At 31.7% G+C, this 25,016-nt stretch overlaps 1 protein-coding gene across 1 annotated transcript in view; it reads right to left on the reverse strand.

The window, feature by feature from the left end:
- The window catches only part of Dpyd (dihydropyrimidine dehydrogenase), an 803,780-nt gene that overhangs the window by 568,538 nt on the left and 210,226 nt on the right, over positions 1 to 25,016 (reverse strand). Inside the window, exons 6-7 of the mRNA XM_026401392.2 lie at positions 18,570 to 18,766; positions 6,883 to 6,964 (exon numbers count right to left, since the gene is read on the reverse strand). Coding sequence (XP_026257177.2) covers positions 6,883 to 6,964; positions 18,570 to 18,766 — 279 coding nt within the window. The remainder of the gene's footprint in view (positions 1 to 6,882; positions 6,965 to 18,569; positions 18,767 to 25,016) is intronic.

Here is a 25,016-nt window from a genome sequence, read left to right on the forward strand (position 1 = left end):
GTTTGGAAAGAGAAGTATGGGGACAAGATGAATTAGACTAGATCACAGAGTGTCATTTTTTGTCTTCTTAAGATAGTAAATCTAACTTTTATAATATCATATAAGATAACTGTTTGGAAGTTCATAATAAGGAGATAAGCAAGATGAGCTAATAACTAAAAACTCTGAAACACATCAAATACCACACTTGTGTCTTTTCTACTTTCATGGGATCCTTTTTTTTTCTTCCCTAGAATTTGAGAGAAAACATATAGCATATGTCTTTCTGTATTTCACTTATTTTGCTTAATATTATGCTGCTCAGTCCTATCTATTTTCCTGAAAAAGACATAATAGCATTCTTCTTTATGGCTAAATAGGGTTCCATTGGATATATGTATCATTTTTAATCCATTCATCTGTTGACAGACACCTAGACAATTATATAACTAGACTATGGTGAATTGTGCTGTGGTAAACATGAGCACTCACATATTTCTAAAGTATGCTTACTTCCATCGTTTTGGATAAATACCAAGGTGTGGTACAGCTAGATCATAAGTTAGATCTATTTTCAGTTTTTGAGGAACTTCCATATGTATCACCCATAGTGACTGTACTGATTTATAATCCTACAAACACATAATAGACAACCCCACCTATTGGATGAGAAGGGAAGCAGAAAAAATACTGAACTCCAACAAAAACAATCTTTTAATTTTCCTATGAGACTTTTTCTTTCCTTTTCTTTTTTATTCTCTCTCTCTCTCTCTCTCTCTCTCTCTCTCTCTCTCTCTCCTCTCTCCCTCACATCCCCAACATTTGTGAAACCAAGTACTTTTCATGGATTAAGTTACTAAAATTGGGGTATATAATTGTATATTACAGTTGAGTTGTGTATTCTTTTATCTCCTATTTTTACAGTTTTATTTTTCTTAATTTTTATGTTTGTTTATTGTACTCTTTCTATTGTCTCCCCCAAATCACTTTCTCTCTTTCCTCCTGCCACTAGTCAAATTCTCTTGATTCCTCTTTCACACTTTTTAAGTTATATTAACTCTATATCCTTACCTCCTACCTCGTTAACACATCATCGTACACTGGACCCCTGGTTCTCTCTTTGTTCACCATCAGAAACTGTAGACCCTTTGTAAATCTGCTCTTTATATTGTAGATAATAAGTAAACTCACAATTTATGTATATTGTAACAAAACCATGAATGTCTTAATAGAAGCTATTTGGTTTAAGGCTGTACATGGTTTGTATTGGGATCTGTTAATATTGTTCTCCCCCTTAAAGGAGAGGTATTGGAACCGTGCAGGGACACAATAAACCTATGGGGTAAAAACTGTAACACCTTAAATATGCTCTGCTAGAAGGGAAGAAAGTACTCCAAACAAACCAAGGTACTACCTTATTAGAATACATGGTCAGCACAGAAGAAGAAATGTCAGAGAAGGAGTTCAGGATGTGCCTAATTAAAATGTTCTGTGAATTAAGGTGATATAAAGAGAGCAAACACAGAGAACAAAAGATCATTTTGGTAAAGTACTACATAAGCAAATACAGGAAGCAAATGATTACTTTAATAAGGAGACAGAGGTTTTGGGGAAAAAATCAGAAATCCTTGAAATGAAGGAAGCAATAAATTTAATTAAAAACTCAATTCAAAGCATCACCAACAGATTAGATCACTTGGAAGACAGACCTCAGACAATGAAGACAAAATATATAATCTTAAAAATAAAGTTGACCACACAGTGAAGATGATTAAGAAAACATGAGCAGAACATTTGAAAATTATGGGAGAAAAGAAAAAGACCAAATTTAAGAATTATTGGAATAGAGGAAGGCATAGAGTTACAAACAAAAGGAATGAACAGTCTATTCATGAAATAATTAAGAAAATTTTCCAAACGTAAAAAATAAATAGGAAAATCAAATTTTACAAGAGGCTTATAGGACACCAAATGTACAAAATCACAATAGATCTCCACCACGGCACATTATAATGAAAATGCCTAGCATACAGAATAAGGAGAGAATTTTAAAAGCAACAAGAGTAAGGAATCAGATTAGGGTAAAACCAATTAGAATCTCCTCAGATGGGGGGAATCAATTAGAATCTCCTCAGATCTCTCAACCAAGACCCTCAAAGCTAAAAGCTCCTGGAATAATATATACCAAGTTCTGAAAGAAAATGGATGCCAACCAAGAATCTCTTATCCAGCAAAATTAAGTTTTAGATTTAATGATGAAATAATAACCTTCCATGACAAACAAAGTTAAAAGAATTTACAACTAGAAAGCCTACACTACAGAACATCTTTGACAAAATATTCCATGAGGAGGAAATAAAAAACAACAATGACATGATTCTATACTTATAGGATCTGAAAACTTCTACCAGAAAACTTCTAGAACTAATAACTGAATTCATCAAAGTAGCAGTACATAAAATCAATACCCATAAATCAAACCCATTTCTGTACATCAGTAACAAATTCACTAAAAGAGAAACTAGGAAAAACTACCCCATTTACAATACCCTCAAAAAATATTTGAAATAAAATTAACAAAAGAGGAGAAAGACCACTACAATGAAAACTGCAGAATGCTAAAGAAACAAATTAAAGATGACTCTAGAAGATAGAAGAATCACCCTTGTTCTTACATAGGCAGAATTAATATTATCAAACTGACTATACTACCAAAAACACTATACAGATTTAATGCAATTCTAAGCAAAATCCCAATGAAATTCCTCACAGAAATAGAAAAAGCAGTCATGAAATTCATCTGGAAAAATAAGAGACCCAGAATAGCCAAAGCAATCCTTAGCAAGAAGAGTGAAGCAGATAACATCACAATATAAACTATACTATATAACAATAGTAACAAAAATGGCATGGTATTGGCACCAAAACAGAGCAATGGCATAGAATAGAAGACGCATAGACACACCCACATAAATATGGTTATCTCATGCTAGACAAAGATGCCAAAAACATATTGGAGAAAAGATAGCCTCTTCAACAAATGGTGCTGGGAAAACTGGGAATCCATATGCAACAACATGAAATTAAGCCCCTCTCTCACCATGCAAAAAATTCAAGGACTGAGGAATTAGACAAGAGATGCTGTGCCTAACAGAAGAAAAAGCAGGTCCAAATCTTCATCATGTCTGATTAGGCCCCTACTTTTGTAACAAGATTCCTAAAGCACAAGAAATCAATAATCAATAAATGGGATGGATTCAAACTGAAAAGCTTCTTCTCAGCAAAAGAAATAATCAGTAAGGTGATAGAGAGCCTATAGAATGGGAGCAAATTTTTTACCACAGGCACATCAGATACAGCACAAATCTCCAGGATATAAAGAACTCAAAAAACTTAACACTAAAAAACCAAATAACCCAATAAATAAATGGGCTAAGGAACTGAACAGACACTTTTCAGAAAAATATGTATAAGCAATGGACAAATATTTTTTAAAATGTTCAACATCTCCAGCAATTGGAGAAACGCAAATCAAAACTCTCAAGATTTCATCTCACTCCAGTTAGAATGGCAGTTATTAATAAGATAAGCAAGAATAAGTATTGGTGAGGATGTGGGGAAAAGACACACTCTTACATTGCCGGTGGGACTGAAAGTTGATGGAGCCAATCTGAAAAGCTATATGAAGATTCCTGAAATGGAATCTTTTGACCACCATTTGACCCAGTTATCTCACTCCGTGGTTGATATCTAAAGGACTTACTACAGTGATGCAGTCACATCAATGTTTATAGCAGCACAATATACAATAGCTAAATTATGGAACCAACCTAGATGTCCTTCAATAGATGAATGGATAAAGAAACTGTGATATATATATACACAATGCAATATTACTCAGCATCAAAAGAGAATAAAATCATTTGCATTTCTAGGAAAATATATATTGCTAAGATAGACATGAGAACAGTGAAATGAAATTAAACCAACTATCCCATGTACGTATATGAATACACCAAGTGAATTTCACCTATATGTACAGCCACAAAGCACTAATTTAAAAAAAATAAAACTCTCAATAAATAGAGGAAGGATCAGTAGAGTAAAGGAAAGGGAACAGGTGGAGGTAGGAGGAAAAAGAAAGGAAAATACTGGGGACTGAATTGGAGAAATTATGTTTGTATAATTATGTCAAGATTAACTCCAATGTTATGTATAACTATATTGACCTAAAACAGTGATAAAAGAATAAAAGTGGTGAAAGAGATTAATAACCTTGGAAATTTTTTTTAATGATCAAAGTTCTATCTCTTTCTCTAAAAAGTCTTTGAGGTTCAAAGCACAAAAAGTTTATGCTTAATAAAAAAATTTTGTTTCATGACAAAATCCTTATCAATTATAAAATAATGAAATGCTTGGAAGTTTATTTTAATTAAGGTTAGCACAACTCTATCATAAAATTCACAAAGAGAACAAATAAAAACTGTAGCAAAACAGAATAAAAATACTCCCCCTAGCTTTGAAACTCTGTAAGGACAAAAATAACTATTTACTACTATCCATAATATTTCTAGATCTAATATTCACTACACAAGTATAAATGCAAAATGACTTTGGCTTTGAACTCATGATCCTTCTGCCTTAGGCTCCAGAGCTGCTGGGACTACAGGTGTGCACCACTGGGCCCAGCTAAGAGTTGAACTCTTCTAGATATGATTACTTTATATTTTGGATGATGGATACGTTTTTAAACTACTAAGAATACAGGATTCAAGTTCAAAAAATTTATGGTTACAGATAGTTCTTTCTTTGACTCATGATTTATCAAAAGTAAATTCTGAATAATTATTTACTGAAAAAATAAAACAAACCTATTAGAAATAAAAGGAAAAGAATCCACAAGATAATGCCAGACCATGAAAACCAAATATATATATATATGCACACATACAAATATGGATTTATGAATCTGAAGCTACACAGGAGTCAAAGAGTATGGACTCAAAGAAAATATCATATTAGTGCCAGGAAATTATTGTTGAGTTTTAAATGCATGTTAGTTGAGTGGCAGATGACAAGAAGAATCTGGATGAAAATAGAAAGGGGTTGACAAGTGCCTGCAAGTGCCAACCACTATTAAAAATGTACCTGAAAGGGCTCAAGTCAATAGGCCGTAAAAGCAGGGACGGTAACTCATTGGTGGATTTGAGAAATCAAAGTGAACAAGAGCCTCTCTGCTTTCCTCTCTTCAGAAATGCATATACAATTCACTGTTCACAAAACTAGTTTGACTACTCTTCTTCACATCTTAGAACAATCTAAGATGTGGCTAAGCAAATATTTTTAACGTCTGTAGGTTCTCATTTCTTCTCAATAATGCAATAAATTCATAGGGTTTAAAATTCAAATAAACAAAATGGTGAAAATTTCTTCCTACAAATTTCTTCCTACAACTTTCCAAAGCAATCTATGCTATCAGATTCTTATATTGCCAGAGATACTCCTCATTTACATAAACAGATATATTTCTATTTTGCCCAAATGGTAGTAGAATATTTTTGAAGAGATACTAATCATGGCTCCTAAAGATATTGACTTTACCAAAGCCACCAAACCATAAAATTAAAAAGTGGCATGAGTATAACTAAAACATATTTTCTATACTCAGTATATTGTCTATTTCTATACTTTTGAGTTTTCAAATACAAAGAATGTGTATGCTCTGATTTATGTAACATATCTGGTCCTGAGAAAACTGGATGCAATTTTCAATTACTTACTAGATAAATTTTATATGCCTAAAGTAATTTATGATTCACCCATCATTGGTAGTAACACTAATACTACCAATAGTTCAATAGTATTTCTTTATTTAATGAGAATTAAGAAATTAAATTCAAACTGAACGACATTTAAAGAATTTACTTTTGTAAACAATGATCATTAAATTGTGTGTTTTGAACACTTAGTTTTCATAAATTTGTGAATATATACACTATTTTTGCTATTAAACTTTTTGTCTAGAATTACATGTGAAAATGTGCCCAACCCAACCAGTGTTGAACAAAATGTAAATGTAAGTATTAAAGTACAAAACACTGTTTTGAGTGCTCCCCATTTTATTGCTTAATTTAATGTTTTAGTAGTAAATGTAAGATCCATAAGTAATTTGTCAATTACTTTTCAAAATATTTTCTGAATATATTTATAGAATGTATTATGAAAATCATGGTACATTATTAGTCTGTTGTGTTATATGAAAAATTAAAATTTTTGAGACAAATAGTAGCATGTTGAATTAAAAGCCAGAGTAAAAACTCTTAGTTGATTAAAAGAAGAGGATTATCTACAGCTATATTCTGAAAGTACAATGTGTAAACTTTGTGACCATCTGTAAAACAACACAATATTTTCTTTCAAAACAATAGAAATATTTTGTTTTCTACCCTACTAATTTACTGCTCATGTTCAGAAAGAACTATTACATTAACAATGATGACATGATGCATATAATAAATAAACCTCTCTAAGAAATAATGTTCCAAATTGTGGAATACTGCTTCAGAGTGCATACAACTTGCATGAAAAAAAATGTGATTAAAGAATCCAAATCCTTCTATTAGCTGCACTGAAACCCTAAAGCAATTTAGGAATTTGTTTCTTACAGACAATTAATCACATGCAGGCGTGCCAGATGAGAACTATTGATTGCCCTTTTCCAGGCTAGTGGCATTCAGACAGAAGACAGACAAATGCCCTAAGCAAAGGGAAGCATCTTTCTGCTTCTGCCTGGTGTAGCTTTTAATTGTTCTTTCCTAAAATGCATGACATTTGCTGTTAATCCTTAGTGTAGAGCTTCCTTCTTGATTTTTGAGAAATAAACACATATATTTTTTTGTTCACCTTTACACCAAGATCCTTCATAAGCTCAATCTCAAAATTCACTACATCATAAGGCAGCCGGAACTGAGGAATTTCAGAAGTGCTAAAAAAAGAAAAAAAAGAAAGAAAGAAAAAAATAATCATCAGCATTAGTAGAAATTTACCAATCTAAAAAGTACAATATACCTTTATTGATCAGTATTAAGGGAATAAGCCTCTCTCCTAAGTTTATTTAAATAACACATAATGTGAGCATATGTACATGCTATGGCAAAATGATACATGAACTTAAGCTAGAATAGAAACTGATATTAAAAAACAAATTATAATCAGTTATAAACAACATAAAATTGGTCAAAAGCAATTTCAATACTTGTAATTCGATATTTATTGATTTATTTAATAACAATTCTATGAAGTCCTAAGATAATACAATTTTAAAAAGTAAAACTTAATTTAAAATATATGTAAGGTTTCATCTACACAAGCATACATATATACAAACACACTAATATACTTTGTAAAAAAATAGACATATAAATTTTTGAAATTCTAACATGAAACTATGTATTACCATGCTGTTTGTTTAGAATACAATTTAGAATACTAGTAGTATACTAGTAAGACACAAGAACTTGACTACTAAATTAATTTCCGTATTTCAAACACTCAACAAGGTACCAAGCACAATGCTACCAAACATACCAAATATTAAACAGTATGAAATGAAAGCCCTACACTAGACAATTTTTCCATCTAGCTAGTAATATAAGATTAAATCTAAGAATGAATTTGAGCCTAGAGGAGAGATGAGTCTCTCCTAGGCTGTCCTGTGAACTCCACCCTGGTTTTCTTTTTAGGTTCTTAGGAAGGCTGGGAGCGCCATAGAAAGTGCTGCCTTCAAATGCTAAGCAGAAATATTCCTAATTATTATGGGTTGTATGTGGACACAAACAACATGAGGCTCTATGGCAGATTAAAAATGGACTAAAATCAAGGTCTGATGAAAACAATGGGCCATAAATAAAAAGCTAGAGCCAAGCAAACCAAGTACAGCCAAATGAGGATCTTAAATAAGGCCAGAGCTATTGTGAGGTTGTATCTGAAATTTTTATGGGACCTAAAAGGAAGTGTAGGGATTAAAAAAAATATATCACTAGCATATGTGTGTGGTGGTGGGGGGTGCGTGGGTAGGTGGCACTAGTGCAGGCCAATGACACTGATTTTTAAAATAACTAAAATAGCAAGTTATAAGAAGCAGAAATAACTTTTCTTTTGGCCAGAAAGAAAGAAAGAAGGTCCTGTCTAACCTATGAGGAAGAAACCTCAGTAATATGGAAGGAACAGTCATGGTCTGTATCACTGTACTTTGAACACTGAGAAACCAGAGAACACGAGGATCCAGTTTGCACTGGCATTAGGAGGTTTACTTGGAACTCCATGTTGCCCTGAAACCATGGAGTCCCATGCTTGGTATATATGATAAATGAATAAGTGTGAGAGAATCACCTTCCCCGGCATGTCTTACAACAAACTAAGAGAGCAAACTAAGACAACAAAATTATAAAACTTAATAAAATGAGCCTGACTTGTATTATTTTTATGAGTTAGTCATTTAATCCAATGCAGTGATAAAATTCATAACACTCACTACAGTTTCCATAGAGTTTTACTACCATATATGAAAGTTTTAAATTGCCCTGTTTTTGTTATTCATTCTTCAGTAATATTGTGTTCCACAAGGATTTTAATTTGGAGATCTCTAGTTAACAGCTGCCACAGGTTCTTGCTGATTCATCTACAAATGCTTCTCATTCCCACTCCCTGAAGGTATCAAGTGCCTTCCCCCTTGTGATAGTGTATATTCCAATATTTGGACAATTGAGCCAAAATTCATGAAAGAGTAGCACATGCTACAATGTGAATTACTTCAATTATGCCATTTTGCATGACCACAAAAAGTTTTTAGTTGAATTAAAATTTAAAATAGCGACAGTGTGAACTGTCTTTAATATTAAAGTGTTTTAATATTAATGTTTAAAACATTTTGTTTTATTTTTAATTTTGTTGAATGGACTAGAGGATAAGCATATTTAAAATAATGTATTCTGGGCAACTCATATGCTAAATACACTACTAAAAGTGCTATTTTTCATTTTCATTTCTTTACAATAAAGATCATGTTTTATAAATTGATTTTCTGGCATACTTCCTTTTTTGAAAAAAACTGCTTTATTGAGATGTAATTCACATATCATATAATTTGTCCACTTCAGTGTACAATCCAATGATTTTTCATATGCTCATAGTTATGAAACCATCACCACAATCAATTTTAGAATATTTTCATCATCCGAATGAAAAAAAATTAAAAAGAAATCCCATAATTGTTAGAAACCATCCCCCATTTCTCTCCCGCCTCTCCTCCAATCCTCTTCTCTCAATCTCCTGCCCCCATTCAACTACTTTCTGTCTCTACAGATTTGCCTATTCTAGACACTTTTTAAAACTCCTTCTATCTGCCTGCAATTAACATCTTCCCATCTCCTACTCTCCCTAACCACCCAAGCCTGTGGAGATCACCATTCTGCTCTCTCCTATCAGATCAACATTTTTAGATTCCGTATGTAAATGACATTATGCAGCATTTGATAGTTTGTCCATAGAACATTTCAATTAATATTCTTCAGTTTCATCTATATTGTCACAAATGATAAAATATCATTTTTAATAAATTAAGAGCGTTCAATTGCATGTATTTACTACATTTTCTGTATATATTCATTTGTGGATGGACACAAGCTGGAATCATGCTTTGGCTACTGTGAACAGTCCTATAATAAACATAGGAGTGCAGATATATCTGACATATTAATTTTAATTTCTTTGGATATTTAATTAGTATACTGGTATTGCTACACTATATTTTTAGTTTTTTGAGGAAGCTCCATATTATTTCCCATAATGGCTATACTAATCAAATTTCCACAAGAGGGTGACAAGGGTTCCCTTTTGCTCACATTCTTGTTAATACTTGCTATCTTTAATCTTTTTAACAGTAATCATTCTACAAAGCATGAGGTGATACCCCATTTCAACTTTATATCACTAAAAAAAAGTTCATTAAAACTCCTGTTTGTCATCTTTATGTCTTCTTTTAAGTATGTCTATTCAGGTCTTTATTTTTTCAAAAATAAAATTATTTCATTTCTAGCTATTAAGTTCCTTATGTACAAGTTTTGGACAAAAACCCCTTGCCAAATATGTAGTTTTCATTATTTTCTCCATTAACTCTGTTATTAACTATTTCATTGGTGTGCAGAAGCTTTTAATTTTTATGTATTTTTTTGTCTTTTTTTTGGTTTTGTTCCTTTGCTTTTGAGGTCATATGTAGGAATTATTATCAGACCAGTGTCATGAAACTTTTTCCCTATGTTTTCTGGTAGTGGTGTTATGTTTTATGGATTTACATCTAAGTCTTCATCTCAAGATGGTTTTGTAACTTTTAAGAGACAGGGTCTATTTTCATTCTTCTGCCTGTGGATACCCAATTTTCCCAACACCCTTTATTAAAGACTGTCCTATTCCTATTGAGTGATCATGGCACCTTTTCTGAAGACCAGTTGGCTGTAAATATGTGGATTTATTCCTGGGCTCCCTAGTTCCACTGCCTGTGTGCTATTTTATGCTAAAACTATGTTGCTTGAATTACATTGACTTTGTACAATATTTTGAAGTTAGTGTGATGAATGCAACTTTATTATTTTTCCTCAAGTTTACTTTGAATGCACAGAATCCTTTGTGGTTCCATATAAAATTCAGGATTTTCTTTATTTTTTTTGAAGAGTAATTATTGGGATTTTGACAGGGATTGCATTGAATTTGTAGATTGTTTTTTTATATGGATATTTTAACAATACTTATTCTTCCAATTAATGAACCTGGGATGTCTTTTTATTTTTTATGTATATTCTTTTCCCTTTTTTTCAGCAATGCTTTATCATGTTACTTTTAAAGATCTTTCATATCTTTAATTAGATATATTCCTGGGTATTTATTTCATAAATATTAGAAGTGAAATCAATTTCCTGATGTTTTTCAGATAGTTGGCTGTTGAGTGTATAGAAATGAAATTGATTTTTGTATACTGATTTCATATCCTCCAATTTTACTAAATTTGTTTATTAAATCTAACAGGGTTTTGGTGTGGTCTTGGGGGTTTTCGATATATAAGATCAAGTCATTTATAGATAGGGACAATATAACTTTCTTTCCAATCTGATGTCTTTCATTTCTTCTTTGGGCTAATTACCCTCAATAGGATCAGTATATGTCTACAGTGCAACATATATCTGATTTTTGTTGATCAACTTTGGTTTGTATTATCTGTTCTTCACTGAAAGTGAGGAGTTGCAGTCATCTGTCTTGTTCTTTAGTACTATTCATATTTGTTTGTATTTGAGTGCTACTGCTTTGGGTACATGTATACTTTTATCATATCATTTTGCTGAATTAACCCCTGTATCATTATATAATGATGCATTTGTATCTATTTACAGTTTTGAAAGTTCATTTCATCTGATATCATTATAGTCACCCCTGCTCTTTTTGGTTTCCATTTGCATGTAAACTCTTTTTCCACTTTTTCACTTTTCAGTATTTGTCCTTACCAATAAGCCTCTTATAAACAGCATTGAGTCTACTTGCTGTTATTTTCATTCATTTAGCTACTGTGTATTTTAATTAGAGAATATAAAACATTTATATTCAAAGTTATCATTGATAGGTAAGCACTATCAAGAATTTTGTCATTATGTTGATTGTTTTGTTGATTTTTTTCTTCCTTTTTTTCATCTCTATATTTTTCTTTCTGGTAATGTGATTTTTCTCTATGAATATCTTTTGATTTTTTGCTTTCTATTTTATTGTACACATTATAGTTTTTGCTTTGTAGTTACCATGAGGCTTACAAATAGCATCTTATAGTTAGGTTATTTTAAGCTGTTAACAATGATCTCTCTATCTCTCTCTATCTCTCTATCTCTCTCTCTTTCTCTCTCTCTCTCTCTCTCTCTCTCTCTCTCTCTCTCTCTCACACACACACACACACACACACACACACAAAATACTCTATCTTTTAAGTATATGTCACCTCACATTTTGATTTTGAGATTCAATCATTTATATCATTTTATGTTGCATATACATTTAACAAATTACTGTAGATTTTTTTTACTATTTTGACGTTTAATCTATATACTAAAGATAGTGATTTCTATCCCATCATTACATTGTGAGAATATTCTGAATTTTATTGTATTACTTTTACCAGTAAATTTTGTAATTCTTGATATTTTCATGTTGTTCATTACCACTATTTTCTTTGAGATACAGAACTCCCTTTAGCAATTTTTGTAAGCCTGATCTGGTAATGATGAACATCTTCAGCTTTTACTTAACTGGGAACATCTTTACTTCTCTGTCACTTCAAAAAGATTGAATTGCTGGGTGCAGTGTTCTCAAGTGGAACGACTGGGTGCAGTGTTCCTAAATTTCCTCAGCACTTTGGACACTCTCCCCTGGTCTATAAGTTTTCAACTGGATAGTCTACTGTTAAGAATATTCAGATTCTTTATGACTGCACATGACAATGACCACAAAGGATTACAATGGAAATGAAAATTTCCTTTTATCTAGTAATGTCAAAGACATTGAAATTTCATAACATAACTCATTAATCATGTTTCATATAAAAATATACTACATACAATTATGTATAGTCCATAATACTTGATAACTATAAACCACTATTTTACTGGCCTATGTATTTACTATGCCATATTTCTATCTCTACTAGAATTTACTTCTACTTATTAAAAGGTTACTAGTCAGGTGTGGTGATTTATGTCCTAGTTACATAGAGGGCTGAAGCAGGAGGACCACCTGAGTTCCAGAGTTTTAGACCAACCTCAGTAACATAATGAGACACCATCTCAAAAAACAAAGTTTACTCTAAAATAGTATGCCATATTAAACTACCAATAGCCTCATATATCCCATGTTACCCTAACTCTCAATCCCACCATTTTATTTGTTCTTGGTTTAATTTTATATTGTTTCGTTCATCATAGCCCCTAAGCATACAAAATTCACTGCCAATGTTGTCTGCAAGTGGCCAAGGTGAGTAATTAACCTGGAAACAATACAAAAGTGATTAAGGACTGCAAAGGTATAAAATTCATGACTGCAACTGCATGTATTTAAAGCATGTCACATTCCACCAGCTAAGATTATGAAGAACAAAAACAAGGTGACAGAACTTGTTAAAGAATCTTCTTCATTAAAGACAATGATACTAACAAAATATTGAAAAAGGCCCAAATCAACTTAACAGAAACTTCTAATGTTTTGAATGGCAGACCATAGACCAAAGCGTATTCTTGTCACAATCAAGGCAATCATAGCCAAACAAACAAAAAAGTGTGCTTTCTTGTTAAAAGACACACCCACATAAATATGGTTATGTCATACTAGACAAAGGTGCCAAAAACATTCACTGGAGAAAAGGTAGTCTGTTCAATAAATAGTGCTGGAAAAACTGGAGATCCATATGTAGCAAAATGAAATTAAACCTCTATCTCTCACCCTGCACAAAAATCAACTCCAACTGGATCAAAGATTTTAAGCACTAGAACAGAGATCCTGTGCCTACTAGGAGAAAAAATAGGCCCAAATCTTCACCATTTCAGCCTAGGATTTGACTTCCTTAACAAGACTTCTAAAGCTCAAGAAGCAAAATCAAGAATTAATAAATTGGATGGAATCAAATTTAAAAGCTTTTTCTCAGCCAAGAAAACAATAAAGTGAGGAGACAGCCTACAGATTGAAAGAAAATCTCTACCACCGTTGCATTCTGCTACCTTTCCTATCCTCTACTATCCCCCTCCCCCGCCCCATCAACAGTTACTAGTATGGTATTATGTAAAAAGGTGAATGTGTAACCGATGTGATTCTGCAATCTGTATTTGGGGTAAAAATGGGAGTTCATAACTCACTTGAAACTAATGTTTGAAATATGATATGTCAAGAGCTTTGTAAGGTTTTGAACAACCAATAAAAAAAAAAAAGAAAATCTCTTCCACCTCCACCTCCAATAAAGCATTAATCTCTAGGATATATAAAGAACTCAAAAAATTCAAGACCAAATAAACAAATAATCCCATCAACAAATGGGCTAAGGAACTAAACAGATACTTCACAGAAGAAGAAATAAAACTGATCAACAAATATATGAAAAAGTGTTCAACATCTCTAGCAATTAGAGAAATGCAAATCAAAACTACTCTAAGATTTCATCTCACTCCTGTCAGAATGGCAAGAATACATCAATTTGTTGAAATTGATGTTTTTGCAGGGAGATTATCAGGAAAGGGTACCATTCCAACATTTCCTTCTCTCCCTCATCAAAACTATCATCTTAAAAAAGACTCCTTGCATTTAAAAATCACCTGATACAGTCAATATTTGGTTTCTTATTCATCTGTTATATATCTCTACATCACTAGAATATATACCCCACAAGACTAGGCACTTTTTCTTACTCATTTATATAATTCTAGTGCCAGAATGATCAGCATATAGTTGGTCTTCTAATATATTAAAGGAAGGAAGGAAAGAAAAAAAGGAAGGGTTAAACATGTGAATATCAGATTATGGAGGACTTTCTATAACAGGTGGATTTTGTTCTCTTTACATTAGGGGGAGTTATTGGAAGATTTCAAATAGATGACTTATAATTAAATTCAGAAACTAAAAGAATGGCTTTGAAAAGACAAACCAGGAAGCCAAAAAACCTATAGATTTATACGATGTGAGATGTAAAGGACATCATAGAGAAGAAAGTGGAAGAAGACACTTAAGAAGTATTCACAAAATATACATGCTATCATATTGAAGAGTAATCAAGATAGTTCCTATATTTTTAGTGATGGCAACCTTTGAGATGGCAATCTCACAAAGAGGAGCAACATTATTATGGTGAAGTTTATGGTGAAGACAGCCACAGAGAGAATACAGGCAAGATATAGAGTATAAGTAATTTTTCTGTAGTTAGTAACTGGAAGTGAAAAAAATAAATAATATTATGCTTGAAGACTGCATGGTTAGAAGGAGGATAAAAGGATAGAAAACAGAATTTGATAGGAATAATTACTGCCCATGTTTGTTGTTTTCATGAAAACATTTTTTCTTCTTCTGCATTATTTATTTTTTTTTTAAAGAGAGAGAGTGTGTGTGTGTGTGTGTGTGTGTGTGTGTGAGAGAGAGAGAGAGAGAGAGAGAGAGAGAGAGAGAGAATTTTTTAATCTTTATTTCTTAGTTTTCCGCGGGCACAACCTCTTTGTTGGTATGTGGTGCTGAGGATCGAACCCGGGCCGCACGCATGCCAGGCGAGCGCGCTACCACTTGAGCCACATCCCCAGCCCCCTTCTGCATTATTTTAACAATTTAAGTCTTTGAAATTTTTTCTTGTGGCAACCATAAACCCTTCAAAACAGTCAGAGAACATGAAAAAAAATTGCATTAGAATGCTCATGTTTCTGTGCATGGGGAGAGATAGGGATTTAATTTCATTTTGTTACATATGAATTTCCAGTTTTCCCAGTACCATTTGTTGAAGAGGCTATTTTTTCTTCAATGTTTGTTTTTGGTTCCTTTGTCTAATATAAGATGACGGTAATTATGTGAATTAGTCTCTGTGCTCTCTATTCTGTACTATTGGTCTACCAGTCTATTTTGGTGCCAATATCACGCTATTTTTGTTACTGTTGTTCTGTAGTATAGTTTAAGGTCTGGTACCCTAAGTACATGTATAAAGACATGAATGGTGTGAATATACTTTATATACAACCAGAGATATGAAAAATTGTGCTCTATATGTGTAATATGAGCTGTAATGCATTCTTCTGTCATATATAACTAAAATGAAAAGATGTGTAAAATAATAGAGAATTGCTCATGTTTCTTATGTGTAATAGAATTTACTTACAACTTCCTATTCTTTCTATTCTTTTTAAAGCAAAATTTTCATGTTTTTCCAGAAATTTTCTTCATATTGGATAGCTACTAGCTTTAAATTGCATTATATCATACATGTTATCAAAGTATTTCCTATTAAATAAATATTTACACTAAACCACATTTTTATTGACAAGCAATATGAAATGCAATAGATATGATGAAAACACTGAAATGTTTGAAAAAAATAAAGCAAAGGATCGCATTGGCCTGACAATTCTACCTAACACAAAAGCCATAATAAAAAATATTAATTTTAAATTAAAAAAATTAGAAAGCATGGTTGTATGTACACTATACATGCACAGTTAACAATCTCTTAACAACCTTTTATCTTGAATATCATGCTTTCAAGTCCTTTTAACCCTTTTAAATTCATGTTTAAAAAAGAATACTTGTTTGGGAAAAAGCAAGATACTGAATATTTAATTAATTTGTTGAAGTATAAAAAATACTTAATTGATTGTATTCAATACAATAGGGATTGAATGCTGGATATCTTTCACTGACTAGTGATTTTTTAAAAAAGTGGTTGTGATACTAAGTCACCAGGGATAAAAGAATCTATTTGGATGCAAAGGAGATGGAAAGATAAAACCTGACATCACCTCTTTAAGCAATCAATTTCAAATACAAATCTAATTTAATATTTTTTAGCCACTTGGAAGATACAAGAGAATGAAAGTCATCTGGAAGTAGGAAAATAAATTAACAGGAAAGTTTAATAGTTTTAATTCTGGCTAACTTCATATCAGTTCTTGTAATCCATAGCAATGACACAGAATGCTTCTACCATGGGACAATGCACATGAGACTGATTAAGCATTTCATATTGTCTTTATACTGGGAAGAATCAAAATCAAAAGAAAGAAAATAAAATTTTAAAATAACAACAACAAAATACACGTTTGGTTACTAATACTGGGCAGTCTAAAAATATACAGCAAATATAGACAACACAGTTTTAGTGCCAATTTGTACAATTTAGTAATGTCTATATGTATTTGAGTGAAAAATAAAATAGAGATATTTAAAACCATAATCATCTACTAAAATTGGCAACACATAATAATCCACAAACATGCCTTTTTTAAGCTTTTTGCAAAAATATAATTAAGGGGCAAAGAGATATTAACTAATCTACCAAGTTACACAACAATTAAGCTTACATTTTTTAAATTCACTCACATACTTCCTATTGTGTATGAGATGTGGAAAAAACTCACAATGATTATACATAGATTGTTAATATATTTTTCCCAGTTAATAAACTGTATTAAAATGACATTTTAAAAGTTGGTGTATATCCTTCACCAAAATAATTTATTATTTTATTTCCTAGAAAAATTCATAAAATATATGCAGTCTCTTAAAGTTGACAGAAAAAAAATCCACACAGAAAAATATTTTTTACTTGACAATTAGGTTATATGCTTTATAGCCTCTCTAAAATGTTTTCCTTGTATGTGATACTTTGTTTGATAGCTAGTTTTATATTAACAGCAGCTTAAATATCAATATTTATATCAATAAATATGCCAAAATATTGTATAAATAAAACAAAACATCAATAATTTCTTATTATGTTCGGTTAACTGATATTGAAATTTGTACGTTTACTACCACATATTTATGAATATCAGAAAACATAAGAAACATCACAAACTTTAGTCATAATGTAATTAAAGTTATTTTATGATAAGTAAACAGGATAAGTTATTGTCTATCAAATAATTTTGTAGCCACAAAAATGTAAAAATGCTAAGTTCATAAATAGATATTCTAAATGGTCACATAACACACTTTGAAAAAATAACATAAAAAATAATTATATATTTAAGGAATATCCACTCCTTACTCCTTACTAATAATGCATTTTATTTCTTTATGATAATAAATGTAATACATATCCAAGATTCCATTTACTTTAAACAAGAACAATAAAAACAAAAAACCCTCCATTTTTATAGCTTGACTAAAACACCGGAAAGTCACTCATACAAAGTGAACATCTTCCATTTCTATGTATGAATCCATCTGGAATTAAAATGATTATGTGAGTGAATCCTACCTTACAATAGTAATACTAGTAATATTTAATATTACAAAGCTATTACTGGTCTAGACCCTACAAATATGTACATTTAAATAGAACATTTCTAGGAGATTCTGACAAAAATTATAATCGAATGCAAGACTATGGAAATTTTACATTGAAAATATGTGAGTAGAACATGTTTATCTAGACAAAAAAATTAATGGTCCAATATGCTATGGAGCCAGGTTTCCCTCATTTCTAATATCTATGATTTTCAGATATACTTCCATTAAAGAAAAGATTTTCAGGGATAGAACAATAATTTTTCTATCATTTGTTCCTATAATAAAAAAATGTTTTCAAGAAATTTGTCTCAAACCCACAGAACTAGACAGAGAAATACTTAAATATTGCTGAAAGCCAACTGCAAATTTTAAAGTAAAGAACATAATCAAATTTTGAGCATTTGGAATAAGAACATTTACAATGCCATCTGTGAGCTCAAGTTTCTACATGACTATGCACCAACAATATTCATAATTGTTTTACTGTATCATTTTTGACATTACAAACATGAAATAAATGTAGTCATTACCTTAAACCACCAACATATTCTTGTTTTTCAAATATAGTGATGTCTGAGTAGCCTAATCTAGCCAGAAAAGAAGCACAACTTATACTGGCAGGACCAGCACCAAAAAGAGCAATTTTTGCAGAATAGGCTTCAGACATTTTTTCTGGGGGTAGCAGAGAAGGATTTCTGATCTGTGGGATATTCATCGCTTTGAACACCTGTGGAGAAATCAATTGCCATGATTAAAATTTGAAATTAAATTTTATATTCTCAAACACCTTTTTAATGCTTTGTCTCTATTAATGTTTTAATTAGCAATGAACATTACCTTTTAGCATTAAAATGATGCATAAATTGTATTATATGAAGTAGATGAGAATTTATGGCCCAACTCTCAATCTTTGAAATTTCTTTCTAGAATTTTTCCTCTAGAAAGAATTTCTGATTCACCTTCCTTCCTCCTACCTCTAGGCCAAGTTAAGATGCTCATCCTCTGAGCTCATCCTCAGTACATTTTTTATGCCTCCAAAATAAATACTTAACAACCTATGTGTGCATGTGGTAAGATTCTGAGTCAGTAGTAGAATGCCAGTTCCTTAAGAAGAAAATTTATATAAGCACATTACCAACACACTATCAGCAGTTACTACCAACCTGGCACACGGCAGATAATGAAAAAATAATCTCATAACATCTATTTCTGGTTAGAATAGATTAGTTATTGAATAATAATGTTTTAGAAATCCGAGTAAAGCGGTAGAGAGCCACTGAAGTAAGGTAGACTTGGAGCTGCCAAGATCTCAGAGAGAAGTAAGAGCAGAGAAGTTGGATGGCAGTCTTGGAGTCACTTTCCAATTAAAGGCATTTGCCACTTCTTGGCAGGAAGAGGAAAATCAAGAATTTTGAAGAGGTTCACAACTCAAACCAGCAAGATAGATTTTGGCAATGTTCCAGAACTGGAAAGAGACAATGTTTGGGAATATAGGATGCCAATAACCAGAGCAGCTCAAAGTGCAGAAAAATGACCTTAAGCTACGTCAGACAAAAAGTAAAAGATCTCAACAGAGGGATTCTGTAAAGCTGGGGGGACTTTTTGCACTCTGATGATCCAGAAAAAAAAAAAATCTGAACTGCAGCATGACTAAAGGAAAAAAAAAAAAAAAAAAACCTAGCAAACACTACACAGCTGGAACTTCCAAAGTCTCACACTGTAAGTGGGGCAAACCAGAAAGAGACAATCAACTCAGTTTTGAATCAGCTCACCCCCAGATATGAATGAAGATGATTAGTCCTCGCTGTATCTATCTTATCTATCCACTAAATAACAGTGTGGACCCACTGTGGAGAATAAGTAAGTCAACCTAGCATCTAAAATATTGCAACTTATAATGTCTGGATTTAGATCAAAATGTCCAGGCACAGCAAAGAAGAAGAAAGCTAAGAAAACAGAAATAGATGAATATTTGAACTAGTAAGTGTGTTCTCTAATACAGGCCTAAGAATAATTATGATCAATATGTTAGGAATATAAAACAAGAATATAAGCTTCCACTAAATGGGAATTTAAAAAAAATATTTAAAAATAGAAGAGAAAATGTGCAAAAATTGTATTAAAATTTTATGTATTAGTAGCAAATTTGACAAAGAGCAAGAAAGATGAGAAACTGGAAAGTAGGGCAATAAAAACAATATAGGCCAAAGTATAGAAAGAAAAGATAAAAGAAAACACAGAAAAGAACATCAGAGAGCAAAGATAAACCAAAAAGAGAGGTGATAAACGGAGATTTGAATTCCTACAAGAAGATTAAAGAGAGAATGGGAGGAGCAATATTTGAAAAGAAACCAGGATAGAATTTCCCAAAACTGAAAGGATAAGTTCAGGAAGTTCTAAAACATTAAACATGAAAAATATTTTTAAAAAATCATGCTTATTAACATGGAAGTAAAATTATTGAAAATTGAGGTAAGAAAAATAAGAAATTGAGACAACCAAAGCATAAGGACAAAATAATGTCAATAAACAACAACAAGAGTAATAATTTTCCTCTCAAAACAACAGACAGAAGTCAGAAAAATATGAATTGATACATTGAACAAACTGAAAATAACTTATACCTAGACTTTTGTTCAGGAGAATGTCTTTCAAATATGAAGGAAGAATAAAGACATTTCCTAAGGGGCTTTGTTGTTAGCAATTAAAAAAAAAACACCTCAAGAACAATAAAAGAACTTAAGCATTCTTCACAAACAAAAATTATCCTAGATGGTAAAAGAAGTACAGAAAGGAATAAAGATCATCAAAAAATTTAAATATTCGAGTAAATGTACATTAATATTGACTATAGACAATAATAGTGTCTATCATGTGGAGTTTAAGAAAAAAATAAAATGCATAATACAAGGCATGAGAGGTTAAATAGTAAACATGTACCGGACCATAGAATAGTCAATGAAGTGATAAAATGACTAATACATATATACAGCCTAAAAAGAGTTAAGGATACATCTTGTTTCTCTAATGAGAAAGAATATATAACTAGTTAAATGAATATATAACTAGTTAATGGAGGGAGAGGATAACTTAAAATAACATACTTTATTTACTCATAGGAAAAAGGAAATGAATGAAAAAAAACATAAACAGATGTAGAGAGGAAGGAAAACAAATACCAAATACTAAGATGGAAAATGTAAATATAAGCCTGAGAAATTACATTAAATGTAAATAAACTAAAATTCCAATTAAATGATAAAAGCTTTAAAAGCTATATATCTCAAATATAAGAAAATGTGTACTGTTAACGGAAGGGGAAAGTTATACCATGAAAACACTAACCAAAAGAAAGCTGGTATATGTATGCTAACATCAGATATGTTAGACTTTAAGGCAAGATGCATTACTAATCTTAAAGACAAACATTTCTTTGTAATAAAAATGTCAACCTACCCATAAGTCTTTACAATTCCAAATCTATAGGCACTCAATTACAATTTTAATTATACAAAGAGAAATTGATAGAATTAAAGGTAGAATAAATTAATCAGGACTGAAGACATAGCTCAGTGGTAGTGTGCCTGGCTAGCATGAGTGAGGCACTGGGTTCAATCCTCAGTACTGCACAATGAAAGAAAGTAAAGAAAATTAATTCAACATATCCTCACTATTCTCTTCTCCTCAAAATTTGACTATTAGTAAAAGTCACCTATGAATAAATTCATATCATGTATAATTTTTTAATATTTGTAGATTACCTCTAAGGTTAGTGGTATTCAATAGATTCTAACAGTAAAATTCTCTTCTTGTAGAAACCCAGGAAAGTATACTGAGATTGAAACACAGCTTCTTGAGTGTGAAGAATGTGAGACAGCCCTTTATGTCCTCTTGACCTCATCTGACATAGACCACTAACTACTCTGAATAAAGTATGCTATTTAAAATATGCAAAGAACATTAAAATAATCTTTAAAAACTAAAGAGAGTTTTGACAACAAGTACTAAAAGGCCCAATTTCTCATCCTGAGGCAATAATTATTCTGATGAAATTTTGTCATTTTTAACCTATCACATTTTATTGATAATATACATCTGTTTTCTCTCTCAGATCATAAGAACTTAAAGGGCCCACACCATCGTTGAGCTCATCTTTTCATTTCTGCAGTTTTAATACACAAGCATGTATGTTTTAACTAATAAAAAGTTTACATTAGTAATATAAAAATTTCTTATTTCCAGCTATAATTTAGGGTTTTATAAATTATAAATATATATTGCTATCCTTCCCTGTACTATCCAAATAGCACAGATTTTCTTTCATATTATTTGCAATTTTTATCTTTTATTTCTTCATAGGCAAACTGAACAGGATGTTAAACTCTAATACTAAATTCATAAGTTATTTTAATGAAACATTAATAAAATTTTAGTTGCAATCTATTTACTAATTTTCCTAAGGTAACATTTTACATACTTTTCTCAATAGATATTTACACACACATTTAATAATGATGAGGGAGAGATACAACTAATTTAATTAAATGCTTATTGTTTCTCATTCTGTTGTCTATTCTTAGCTTTGTGAATTAATAATTAAAACTCTAAATTTCTCATGGTAAAATTTAATATTTAGAAATGAACCTGATGTTTGAACAAACTTCAAAAGAAGAAATAAGACTTTTAAAAAAGAATCTTTTCATTGCTAACACTTTTTACAATGGAATACTTTTACATGGCTATTTATGTAATATTCTAGTCTAAAAAGCTTATTGTAATGTGAAATTAAGGCATGATAAACAAGGAGAATAGGATTTATGAAATGTCTTCACTCATTTTGCATTCACTCTGAGGCCAGGAAATAGTTTAGTTTTAAGACACCAAGTACCTATGACATGAATTCTAGCTAGTGGTATGCAAATAAATTAACAATTATCTAATAATACATTCTATGTATACATTTTCACCTAAGAATATTTTAATATTTTTGAATGAAAGTTAAGCATTTCTTTAAAAGCTATGAAGTGCAAATATTGAATTAAAATGTTTATTGAAGTTTTTGCTAGAACTCAGTACAGAGTAGGAAGCTCTCAGGGGGTTGAAGGAATGAGAGGAAGCCCACTTTCCAACACAGAGAGTACCACGGACATGCAGTGGATTTACATACTGGTTATCCCCTCCTTTATGCAACCCAAGTCACACAACTTACAGTCTGCTCAATAGATATTCAATATATAACCTTGCTCAATATACTAATCTATGAGTTATTTTTTGTCTGTTCTGCTTTAGTTTTGTTCTGCTTTTTGTAACTTTTTATTGCACTAGATTTTTTCCCCTTAGTTAAAAAAGGGGGTGTTTTAACAGTTTTGGCATTGAAATTAGACCTCTAGGAGTTGAATGTTGACTCCACCATTCTCAAGCAACATGGTATTGAACTTTAATTTTTCTAGCCTTCAATATACTCATAAATTATGGAGTTAAAAATTTCTATCTCATAAAGCTACTATGAGGATTAAATGAGCTGACACATGTAACATACCCTAGAAAAGTGCCTGGTCATAACAGCAAACAGAAGTTCTCGCTACACCTAGTGTTCAGAATGCATGAGATAGAATATATGTAAACTCACATAGTCCAACATGGAGGCTTACTAGCCACATCTGATTCAAAATTAAAGTTAATTAAAATTAAATTAAATTACTCAGGAGGCTGAAACAAGAGGAGCACACATTTGAAGCTACCCTTAGAAACTTAAGAAGACTCAGCAATTTAGTGAGAACCTGTCTCAAAATAAAAAAAACAAATAAAAAAAGAAAGAGCTGGGGATGCCATCTAGGTGGTAAAGTGCCTCTGGGTTCAATCTAAAGTACAAAAATAAATTAATTTAATATTAATTCTTATATAATTTTGTAGGAAACTACCAAACTGTTTTCCAAAGTGTCTGAACTTTTTGCATTCTCAATGGTGATGAATAAGAGTTCCTGTTGTTCCACATCTAACCAGTAGTTGGTATCATCAGTGTTCTGCATTTTTTGCCATTTGGTATACTCTGAATGTGTCTCCTCAAAATTCATATGTTGAACTAATCACCAATATCAGGAAGAGAGGTCTTTGGGAGCAGACTAGATTGTGAGGCACCTTAGAGGTGATTAGGTCATGAGAAGCCCTCTTGAATTAGATTAATTTCCTCATAAAAGAGGCTAAAGAAAGTTACCGTGACCTTTCCACACCTGTGACACAGGAGGAAGGCTCCATTGGTGGATTAAAAAAGCAGCCCTCGCTAGACACCAACTCTGCAGGCACCTTGATCTTGGATTTCCCAGCCTCCAAAACTACAATAAATATTTTTTCTGTTGTTTATTAGCTATCCAGTTTATGGTATTGTATTATAGCAATCTGAACAGACTAGGACACCATTCTAACAATATAGTGGTATCTCACTGTTGTTGTTATTTTTTATGACATATGAAGGGCAACATTATTTCACATCCTTCTTTGCCAACTGTGCATCTTCTTGGCCCATTTTTTTACTCAGATTGTTTCCTTCCTGTTGGGTTTTAAGGACTCATTGTGTACTTATTAATCAGATATGTCCTTTGCAGACCCCATTATATAGTTTGACTTTTCACTCTGTTCACATTGTCTTGAAGAGCATAAGTTTTTGATTTTGATAAAGTCCAGCTTACCAATACTTTCTTTCATAGATTGCACCCTTGACATTGTATCTAAAACATAAAGCCAAATTCTAGACATCTGAATTTTTTCTTACGTTCTCTTCCAAGAGTTTTATACTTTTGCCTTTTACATTTAGGCCCATAATTCATTTTTAAGCTTTGCAGAAGTGTGTAAGATCTGTGTCCAGTGGGTCCAACACCACTTGTTTTTCCTATATATTGTCTTTGATCTTCAAAGACAAGTTAACTACATTTATGTGAGCTTATTTCTGGTTCTCCCATTCTATTCCAATGATCTATTTG

The sequence above is a fragment of the Urocitellus parryii genome, chromosome 11 (genome assembly GCF_045843805.1).
Source record: "Urocitellus parryii isolate mUroPar1 chromosome 11, mUroPar1.hap1, whole genome shotgun sequence".
Taxonomy (NCBI): Eukaryota; Metazoa; Chordata; class Mammalia; order Rodentia; family Sciuridae; genus Urocitellus; species Urocitellus parryii.